Here is an 11,214-nt window from a genome sequence, read left to right on the forward strand (position 1 = left end):
CTTTTCTCAGAGCTCCCCCATCCTCATTTAATCCCTGCAACAGCCCTGTAGTGGCTGGTCCAAGGTCACTAAGTGAGCTTCATGGCCAAGTGGAGATTAGAACACTGGTGCCCCAGATACTAGTATGACACACTAACCCAGGGTTTCCCAAACTTGGATCTCCAGTTGTTTTTGGACTACAATTCCCATCATCCCTGACTGCCGGTTCTGCTAGCTAGGGATGATGGGAGTTGTGGTCCAACAGCAGCTGGAGACAAAGTTTGGGAAACACTGCTCTAACCAGTAGACAACACCGGCACTCATATATTTGAAGACATGACACAACTGCAAATTCTGAATCCCTCCCCCAAAACTAACACCAGCTTCCTCTAGGGAAGTGGGTCATAGCTCAGTGGGAGAGGACATGCTTCCATGCAGAATGTATGAGGTTCTGTTTCAATTAGATAGGAAGAGCTTTTGTCTGAAACCCTGGAGCAACACTGCTAGCCGGTGCTGACAATTCAGAGGTAAATTAACAGATTTAGACTGTTTAAAGCAGCTGCTTTACTGGTCATAGCAGCACCTTTATCAACATGGATATTAAGGAAAACAGGACTTATATGGGGGCAAGAGGCTGCCCTGATCAAAGCCAAAGACTGCTATCCTAAAGCCACTTGGGAGTAGGCCCTACTGAGTTCAGTGGGATCTACATTAATCCTAACCATATACTCAGAAACTTTGGTGTTAGTCACAATAGAGAATTGGATACAGCAAACTTAAATTCATTAATACGCTCTACTAGAGTGCAAAGACCTTCCTTTGCTGTTCTATCTCCCCCTACAAAAAACAGAGGGGTACTTCACCAACCAGATCTGGCTCCAGTGTGTAAACATATGGGTGGCTGATTAACTGAACAACTAGCACTGTGTATTCGGTGGGGGGGAACCATACTAGAATACTTGTAGAATCTGAGTATAACTTCCTTTTGAATGTATCCAAAAACAGACCTTTCAATCTCATGAAACCCTTGCAACTTCCATTTTGTATGGTGCTTCATTGTCACTTCTCTAAAATAAATATGGAGGACTGATTTTTAGGGGGCTGCCCTTCTATGGCTTCATCTAGGTTCAAATACTCTCCCTTATTGTGGGCTGTAGTTTCTCTTTTCCCCCATTAAACCTTGGGAAGGAAACAGATGCATACAAAACATTTTAGAAAGCAAATTTGCATTCGGGTGGGATTGCTGGTTTTAAGGTTCTGGCTAGTTAATACAGTATTTAGCCCTCTCTGGCAATGTGTTTCATGTGTGTTTTGAAGCATGTTAAGTATTAGGTTGCTATCCACCAAAGTACTGAAGATACATCACAAAAGATGTCACTTGATACATTGTAATTTAGTGCTCAATTCCCCACTGCTGTGGATCTCATTTAGTAGCGTTAGAAACATACTGTATGCTAAATGTACAAAAGCTCCATGTGTACTGTTGTGTAGCAATCCTATGCCGCCTCCCAGCTGAGTGGATTAATAATGGGTAGGATGCTCTAGAAGTGTTTAAACCCCCCACAGTATTACAAACCTGGGGAGGCTATAATAACCCATTTGTGGGAGCTTTCAGGGTTTTACGCAAAGTCTCCCCTCCTCCCTTGTCAAAAGGTGGTAAGAGGACAATCCTGCTAATATAGGAGCTATGCAAAAGCAGTGAATAGCCTTGAATTGTAAAAGTTCCAGCTTCAGATCCACGCTTGCTGTGGAATAATTTGGCATTCTTCCAGGCATACAAATACGACCTTATAACAAGGATGCTGTGTAGTAGAAATCTGGAAACAGCACCAGGAAGATTAATGTAAAGTAGCTAAATGTGAATGCTGATGCCTTGCTCCTGGCATCACAATGAGTCTGCCTACTAAGGAAGCACCACAAGTAAATCTTTCATGTTGCCAATTAAATAAGTTTATTGGGACTCAAATTGCATTTCTACTTTTATACAGTACTGGTAAAGTGCAGTGTTTGCCTTCCCCTCCCTGTGCACATGTTCAAAGTATCAAGAATGCCCTTTGTAATTTGAGTCCTTCAGTTCTGAAGGTGGTCCACAGAAATGTCCTCTCTAGAGCTTTAATCCACCTCCTCAATGGTTGGTCCAGAAGATGCTCCTCCAGAGGGGGGTGCTCCACCACCAGGGAAGCCACCAGGCATGCCTCCGGGCATCCCACCTGCACTCTGGTACAGCTTGGTTATGATGGGATTGCAAACTTTTTCCAGCTCCTTCTGTTGGTGCTCAAATTCTTCCTTCTCAGCAGTCTAAAAATATACAGGAAGAAAGCATCCGTGTTAGTTGTTCCTCTGTAAACCTGTAAACACTAGCACTCCTGAACTGCATCTTAAGATTTATACAAGCCATTCTAAGTGAACTTTTGCCTAGTTTTGTATGATGCATAAAGCGTCTTTACCGGGCAATTGGGGATTGCACCACCCAACAGATATATTACCAAGTGGTCGCTCAGACATCCAAGGAAGGTACTTGGAGCCAACATAGGTCTTTCAACCTCTGGTGGAAACTACGAATGGTTTTGGAAACTCTTTCATCATTGCGAACCACTGGCTACTACTCCACCTTTTTTTTAGCGTCAAGGACAGACCCACTGTTTAAAGATTTGTAGTGCCCCTCTAGGCACTTGCTAGCTTTTTAAAGTGTAGACTGCTTTCTTCCATACAGAACAGCTTTGTGGACAAGCAAAGTGCTTAAATGCTTTCTGCCAGTACTATTTGAAGTGTACTTCCTTTAGATATCTAGGTTGGGGTGGAGCTACAAACCTGGTTTTTATCCAGCCAGTTGATGATCTCATTACACTTGTCCATGATCTTCTGCTTGTCTTCATCACTAATTTTGCCTTGAAGTTTCTCATCTTCCACAGTAGCTTTCATATTGAAAGCATAGGATTCTAGGGAGTTCTTGGATGACACCTTGTCGCGCTGCTTTTCATCTTCAGCCTTGTATTTCTCAGCTTCCTGGACCATGCGTTCGATGTCTTCCTTACTGAGGCGGCCTTTGAAGAATAAAATATTTTTTAAGTTTTATGTTTTGCCAGTCAAACCACTATTTGCTGCATAGTTGGTGGTGTTGTTTGTTTTTTTAAAAAAAGGTAAAGGGCCCCTGGCATCTGGATTACCACCTTATTCTCACCTGAAACCTGAACATTAGGTCAATTAGTTTTGGCTAATCTATACTGAGTTACCTACTTCCATTTCATAAGCTTCTTCGCATATCAGCAACTTACCTTTGTCATTTGTTATTGTGATCTTGTTCTCTTTGCCAGTGCTCTTATCCACGGCCGACACATTGAGGATACCATTGGCATCAATGTCAAATGTTACTTCAATTTGAGGTACACCCCTTGGAGCTGGAGGGATGCCAGTTAATTCAAACTTGCCCAGCAAGTTATTGTCTTTTGTCATTGCTCTCTCGCCCTCGTAAACCTACAAAAGAATAGGAAGTGTCTATAGTCAGCCTCTTTTACAAGTGCAAAGGCTATATTTATAGGGTTAGAATGCATTTTAAAATAAATTTTCTTTAATAGGAAACTAAGCAGCTATGAGTAAGTTGGTCGCTCAGACATCCAAGGAAGGTACTTTGAGCCAACATAGGTCTTTCAACCTCTAGTGGAAACTACGAATGGTTTTGGAATCTCTTTCATCATTGCAACCAGACACCAGCTTGCTATCCTTACATAGCAGAGTAAATAATTCATGTGATGTCCTCCAGACGTTGATACTCCCATAAACTAAAACCAACACTGTTAAATGCCAGGTTAGCCAGAATATCAGCACATCTGGAGGGCACCATATGGGTAGTCCTAGATTAAATGGCAGTATTTTTAGCTAAACTCCCATGGAACATTTTTACCATACCTGAATCAGCACACCTGGCTGGTTATCAGAGTATGTGGTGAAGGTCTGAGTCTGTTTTGTGGGGATTGTGGTGTTTCTTTTAATCAAGACCGTCATGACACCACCAGCTGTTTCAATACCCAGCGACAGAGGAGTGACATCCAGCAACAGCAGGTCTTGCACGTTTTCAGACTTGTCCCCAGACAAGATTGCAGCTTGAACAGCTGTAAAGTGGAAAAAAGAGGTTATGCATAAACAAAAGTACACACTATCCCCCTTTACTACTCAAATAATTCTACTCGCTCAGACATCCAAGGAAGGTTTGGACCATCATTATCAGCTTCTGGTGGAAACCGCGAATGGATTTGGAACCAGTCATCAATGCAAGAAATCAAGTTTATAGGAAGGAATCTGGATTCTAGGCTTGCGTGTAAACACATGCTTAATCTATAGGTATATTGCCCAAATTTTGGTGTAACTGCAAGGAACGCATTGCTGATAAGCTTTCAGGCTATTACTACATCTTAGTACTGACCTGCACCATAAGCCACAGCTTCATCAGGGTTGATGCTCTTGTTCAGTTCCTTGCCATTGAAGAAATCCTGAAGGAGTTTCTGGATCTTGGGGATGCGAGTGGAGCCACCAACAAGTACAATATCATGCACCTGAGATTTATCTAGCTTGGCATCCCGCAAGGCTTTCTCCACAGGGTCAAGTGTGCCACGGAACAAGTCAGCATTCAGCTCCTCAAAGCGAGCTCTGGTAATTGAGGTGTAGAAGTCAATACCCTCATACAGGGAATCTATCTCAATACTGGCCTGAGTGCTGGAGGAGAGAGTACGCTTCGCACGCTCACAGGCAGTGCGGAGCCTTCGAACAGCTCGCTTGTTTTCACTGATGTCCTTCTTGTGTTTGCGCTTGAATTCAGCAATGAAATGGTTGACCATTCTGTTGTCAAAGTCTTCCCCGCCCAAGTGGGTGTCACCTGCAGTTGACTTTACTTCAAAGATGCCATCCTCAATGGTGAGGATCGAGACATCAAAGGTGCCACCACCAAGGTCAAAGATCAACACGTTTCTCTCAGCACCGACCTAGGATACATGATAAAAGGTACACATTAGTGGAAATGAAGACAAATTAGCAATACTCAGATATTCCTCACCATGGACTGGGATGCCTTTTACTACTCACTTTTTTGTCCAAGCCATAAGCAATAGCAGCTGCAGTTGGCTCATTGATGATCCGGAGCACATTGAGACCTGCAATGGTTCCAGCATCTTTTGTAGCCTGGCGTTGGGAGTCATTAAAGTAAGCTGGGACTGTGACGACAGCATTTGTAACAGTCTGCAAAAGGTAAAAAGAAACATGTGTTAAAGTATGGAAACAATACAGCATACAATTTGCAATCACAATGCTGTCATTTTAAAGCCTCACCTTTCCCAAGTACGCCTCTGCAATTTCCTTCATCTTAGTTAGCACCATGGAAGAAATTTCCTCTGGATAAAAGCTTTTTGCTTCTCCTTTGTAATCCACTTGGACTTTTGGTCTGCCAGCATCATTCACCACAGTGAAAGGCCAGTGCTTCATATCAGACTGGACAACAGCATCATCAAATCTACGGCCGATCAGACGCTTTGCATCTATAAAGAGATTTTAGTCACTTGTTAGTAATGCTTCACTGGTGACTTCCTGTGTCATTTTAATATTGGCACACTGCCCTTTCTAGTTTTCAGAAAAGTAGCTATTTTAGATTGAATGTAGCAAAAAAGGGTATTTCAGATTTAATTATATCAACTTTCAAAGAAGAATACGTGCACCGAGCAGAAAATGCTGCAGCTTAAAGGAAAAAAGGCTGAATTTATTGGTAACTGAATTTGTACACAATATGTATACAAAATAAAGTGTACATTTGTGTTGTAAAATTATACATTCTACTAAAGGAACAGTTTATATCCCCATATATATAAGTACATGTACTTATCTCTGCCCACTAAGAATTAAGTTAAGCAGATCCATAAAAGCTGATGCTGCAACAAAACTTGCTGGCCTTTGAGGTGCCACAAGGCTTATTTCCAATTTGAAGAGAGCACATACAAAGGGTTATACAACTCAATAAAACACCAAATCTTCCCAGGGGTGGAGAAACTACCAAAACTCCAGGCGGATATACTAAGCCTTCTCCACAGCTCTCTGGTATTCTTGCCACTAATGCAGCTATTCGTATGGGGCATGTGGTAAGGTCAGGGAAGTGAATCCCTTAAGGAAGTGGTTTTAAATATAACTCAAGAGTGGTGTTGAGAAACTTCAACCCTGCTGGCTTTTGAAATGGAAAAGTTAATTATATGTGCCCTGCTACTAGAATACTTTGTTATTACCCAATTGTGTTATTACAGCATAGTTGCATGACAAAACACCTTAAGCAAGCCTTAATCTAAATGGCCATTGTGCAAGACAAATGCTTCCAGGGAGTCTTAATGTTATCCTTACCGAAGACAGTGTTGGTGGGGTTCATTGCCACCTGGTTCTTTGCAGCATCACCAATAAGCCTCTCTGTGTCAGTGAAGGCAACATAGCTGGGCGTGGTCCTGTTACCCTGGTCATTGGCAATGATTTCCACCTTGCCATGTTGGAAGACACCCACGCAGGAATAGGTGGTGCCAAGATCAATTCCAACAGATGGTCCCTTAGACATTGTAGCTGTGAACAAAGTACATTTAGATATCAACAATTCATGCCCGTAATGTTTAGGCATTAGAAGCAACATATTCGAAGCAAAAACTGTCAGCCGATCCGCATTAAGAACCATTTAGTAAAACATTTATCCTAGAGCCAGCCTAGTTAAGTTTCAGAAATGCCCAGGAGGACCATACACTTAAATCCCCATTTGCCCATAAAACTAACTAGATTAACTCTCTGAAACAATCTGGAATTTTTCCTTGCCTTGAAATCAAAGCATTACTTGTGCAGGACTAGGCCTCTTGCTTAGAACCCCACTGCCCAGATGTAAAACTATGGATGCTTGTATGCATTCAATTTTCATATTCCACGAGGCTCTCGGACCCGCAAATCTGAACCCTCGGAAACCCTTCTGTTCTAACGCCAATAGAATGGGGATTGAAGGCGGTGCAGCGACTTTGGAGAAGCCACCACATGGCCGAGGCGGAAGCGCCGACGTTCCAGCCACGAGGGGCACCGGAAGGATTGAATTACTTTTCCCGGCATGCCCCAAGAGCGTTCCACCCGCGCGGGAAGGAGGCGGGGCTTCGCGATGGATTCTGGGAACCTCCTCTTACCCCCCTCCCTCCGCAGCCTGCATTTGGAACACGAGGCCTCGCTGGATGGGAGGAGCGATACCAGACCACGTGCAAAGATGCCGGCCGGAACCGGCCGAGGGCGCTGCTGAGCACGTGGCGGGGAGGGGGAGAGGAGGAAGGAAAGAAGGGCGATTAGGTAAGCTTTCTGCACCACTAACGAAGGGAGACGACAGACGAGATTCCTCCACACCACCCTAAAAAGGAACTGGACCTTTCGCCAGCAGTTACTTAAGAACTTCTGCTTTTAAAGCAAGACTCCAGTGATCTAAGGTCGAGGGAGGCAGCAATCCTGCCCCCCCGTGCCATCTGCGGCTCATTTCCTCGCCTCGATATTTCAAGGTCATAAACGACCGCCCCCATTTTCTAAGCCTTAGCGCCTGCGCTCCGTATCCTAAGAATTAAGACGCCCCCGCCGATTTCGTTAATCTGCCCCCATCCAAGTAAAACTGGATTAGCGGCACACGATACATAAACGTGGGGGGGGGAGAGAAAGAGAAAGGTTGTTCCCGTTTATAACCGGGGTTGCCCCCACCTAATTTTCCCGCATTAAATCAACGGGCAATCCTATAGCCAGGTTTAACGGGGCATAGACTGAACATATGGGTAGCAGAATGGAGTCTGCCTTCTTCCTTTTCACTCCCCCGTTCAAAGAAAAGGCCAATGCAGCTGCTTTATTAAAGGAGGGCGGCCCGCCCACGTGTACTTTAATCGCCTTAGCAGATTTAGCCTGGTTTTTCCAAAGGCGATCCATACCATTATCCACCCCCCCCCGCGCTCGTTTCCTCCTTTTCTTTGGTGCGAAGCGTTTCGCCGAGCCTCGCCTTACATTTACTTCCTTTTATCGGTTTCCCTAAAGGAACACCGTTTCAGACGCCATTGTCACCCCCCTTCCCCCCCCCCCCGACTCAGGCAGAGACCCTACGCTAGAGAAAGTGAGGGCGAAGAGAAATAGAGAAATAGAGCTGAAAGGAAATGGAACAAAAGGAATGGGAAGCCTGCGAAATGAAGGAGCGACACGGCTTTTTTTCATTTAGCAAATTCTCTACTTTCCTCCACCCCAACCACAGAAGGAAAAGAAATCAATTATTCAGATGCAATTAGGGCATATATAGGCACCCACTCTGCATTACTGCCCCCCCCTTCAAAGAAATTACCTGCTTCGGTTTCCTTCAAAAACCAGGAAACGAATAGCTGCTTCGCGTAGCTCTGGAGAAAAAGCGGCTTTCTCGGCCCAGCCACAAGTCATTATATACTACTGAAGAACCTTCCAGAAGGGCCACGCCTCTTTCCGGCCGACGGGCCAATCCCGCCGCGTCGGTCGCCCGCCTTCCCCGCCCACTTCAGCCAATGGCCGTAGACGCATTGCGTGAGGCGTATGTGACGCAACAAAGGAAAGCGAAGGGGGCGGGCGAAACGGGTGATTCAACGGGTGCCGGCCGGCTTTCTCGCTCTCTTTCCTTATTCTGGTTCTAGAACTTTCATCGCTCCCCGCGCGGCAAGACAGTGTATGTGGGTGGGAGGGAGAGAAAATGTTCGAGCTCCACGACGTGGCCCTGGGCCAATGAAATTTCTCCCCCGGCCGCCTTTATTCGCATAACCGGAGAGCTGTTAGAAGTATCTGAAGAAGTGTGCATGCACACGAAAGCTCATACCAAGAACTAACTTAGTTGGTCTTTAAGGTGCTACTGGAAGGAATTTTTTTTATTTTGACTATGGCAGACCAACACGGCTGCCTATCTGTAACGGAGAGGTGTTAGGCGTAGATAGGGCCTGTTCTTTTTCTGTCTTTTGTGTTCTGAGGTGGAGCCAGTCCCTCGCAGAATCGGGTCGCCCCCCCTCCCTCAATATTTATATAATATTCCACGGGAGGGATTGGGCGGAGAAATGAGACGGGGAGGGGGAAGGGGAGCCGGGTTGCGTGCAAAGTGAAGATTCGGACGGGCGTGGGGAGTGACAAATGAGATGGGCGTACGGGAGGAAGGGGTGAGAAACTGGCCAATCGGGTCGCTGGTTACCTCAGAGCGGGAAGGCAGTGGGCGGGCCGAGAGCAGCCGCATTTTTGGAAGTGAAGGAGAGAGTTTGGCATAAAATGGCGGATTAGCGAGGCCCGTTTGCCGCAGGGCGCTGGCTGATGGCCAAGGCCGGGTTTAGTTGGGGACGGGCGTTTAATGCTCGGGCGCCAAGGGGCGGACAATGCCGAACTATCTCGAGAGAAAGTAAATCGACTCAACACACTTAGGATTATTGTGGCTCCCCCCCCCATTTTCATTTATTGCATTTATATCCCACCTTTTCCTCCAAGATGGAGCACGTGGTTCTTCCCCTCATTTAATCTCCGCAGCAACCCTGTGAGGTAGGTTAGGCCTAGAGGCAGTAACTGGCTTCTTTCCAAGGTCACATCCTGTGAGCTCCCAGGTCCTAGTCGTGACCCTTTTTATCAACTATGCCACACTGGTTGTGAAATGAGAGAGTTTCTGAAAGGTATTCTGAAGCCGGTACCCTTAACCTTTCTCCCTTTGCCGACCTCCTGTGCGAGGGAATTGCCTTACAGAATTCTGCACATGCTCAAGGGCATGTTGCACACACCCCTGTCATAACCTGAAAGCTGCATAAGCGCCATGGGGAAAGGCCAGGGCTGGCCCAAAAAAATTTGGTACCTAAGGGGAACCACAAAATGGTATCTGCCTACCCCTGTCCAGCCAGGGAAGAAAGGGTGAGTGAAGAACCACTATCTGGAAGGGCAGGGTGTTTGTGTGAATAAAATCTTCACTGGGTACAAGGCAGAGAAACCAACCAACCTGCCTGGTGGTTGAAGTGGGAATCAAAGGCAGTTCGGGGTGGGGGTGGAGGAAGGGGTCTGCTCTGAATCCCACCTGGAAGGTGCAGAGTTCAGAGGGGGATTTATTGAGATCATTGCAGACTTTGTGGCTGTTAGATTTCATTACTGTATTTTGTATGATTTACGTACCTGTTGATGGTTCAACAACAACCCTCCAAAGGGTTTACCAAACAACAACAACCCCAAGCTGTTCCTCCCCCCCCCCCCCGTCTCTTCCGCCCCCCTCCTAGTTACCACACAGCCCGTTGGAGAGTAATGGAGAAGTTGAAAGTTTGCTTCCTGTTGTGTTCCATTTTTGTTGGCCTAATAAAGGTCTTGTTTCTGATCCCCCCCCTTTATTGTTTTTCCCTCTTAAAGGGGTTCGTATAATTTAAAACTGCCCGGGTACTAAAATCAGGTAACGGATTAGCTGAGCCCCTGTAAGCCTTGTTTGCAGTTAGCTCCACATCTCTCCTCAACAACTTGTGATGCTGAGATGGACGGTGGTTGGTTTCATTCTGCCACAGAGTTATGTATTTCAGGCTTTGGAAGGTCTTCTAATTTAGATGTCTGGTGACCAGCAGACAGTTGTACAAAAGGAAGCAAATGAATTATTCACGTTTTTTGATGGTTTAGTTCTGAGAAGGAATGCTTGGTTCTGGGATTAAAGGTGTAGGCCTAATGTGCAAGGGGAAGGGCTGAAGCTCAGTGGTAGAGCACATGCTTTTCATGCAAATAGTCCTGGGTTCAATCCCTGGCATTTTCAGAAAGTTTTAGGAAATATTGTCTGAAACTGTTGCTGCCACAGTGTAAATAATGAGTTAGATGGATTTATAGTCTTGACATGGTTTAAGGCAGCAGTGTCCTATGTCCCCCGTGTAGAAAGTCCCATTTCACAGTGGAATTTGTTTTTTAGTAATATGCATAAGATTGCTGGCAGATTGAAGCATGCTTACTGGGGAGTAAAACCCATTAAATTTAGTAGGATGCTGTTGAGTAAATGTATTTTTGATTGCATTGACCTGGTTTGCATGCCCCTTTAAATGGTTGTTAAAATAAACTTATGGATTAAATTTGAGTGTGCATTGTGCTAGTGCTTTTCCTTCCCCATTCCTGCTATGCTGCCAGGAAACAAAAAGTGGTCTGATTTAATTCAGACCCAGGCCCATAATTTCCTCCTCTAGTAATCTAGTTTTGTTCATATTAAAACCAGAATTT

At 45.3% G+C, this 11,214-nt stretch overlaps 1 protein-coding gene and 1 long non-coding RNA gene across 7 annotated transcripts in view; one reads left to right on the forward strand and one right to left on the reverse strand.

Annotated features, from left to right (window-relative positions):
• Window positions 1-1,906: 1,906 nt before the first annotated feature.
• On the reverse strand, window positions 1,907-8,512 carry HSPA8 (heat shock protein family A (Hsp70) member 8). The gene is made up of 9 exons (XM_083481023.1): window positions 8,333-8,512; window positions 6,352-6,561; window positions 5,299-5,504; window positions 5,056-5,208; window positions 4,400-4,955; window positions 3,886-4,088; window positions 3,255-3,453; window positions 2,791-3,023; window positions 1,907-2,277 (listed from the first exon to the last, which is right to left on the reverse strand). Exons 2-9 carry the CDS (start codon window positions 6,554-6,556, stop codon window positions 2,092-2,094), a joined length of 1,941 nt encoding a protein of 646 aa, XP_083337149.1. The 5' UTR covers window positions 6,557-6,561; window positions 8,333-8,512; the 3' UTR covers window positions 1,907-2,091.
• Window positions 8,513-8,608: 96 nt separating this feature from the next.
• LOC310696086 overlaps window positions 8,609-11,214 on the forward strand; it is a 33,116-nt gene continuing 30,510 nt past the window's right edge. For 5 of the 6 annotated variants that reach the window (XR_014520398.1, XR_014520399.1, XR_014520400.1 and 2 more), the window contains exon 1: window positions 8,928-9,531. This is a non-coding gene — a long non-coding RNA (uncharacterized lncRNA). Of the gene's footprint in view, window positions 8,684-8,927; window positions 9,532-11,214 lie in introns of those variants that run through there. The other variant, XR_014520397.1, reaches the window with a different exon arrangement.

The sequence above is a fragment of the Podarcis liolepis genome, assembly GCF_965112155.1.
Source record: "Podarcis liolepis genome assembly, chromosome: 16".
In the NCBI taxonomy this organism is placed as follows: Eukaryota; Metazoa; Chordata; class Lepidosauria; order Squamata; family Lacertidae; genus Podarcis; species Podarcis liolepis.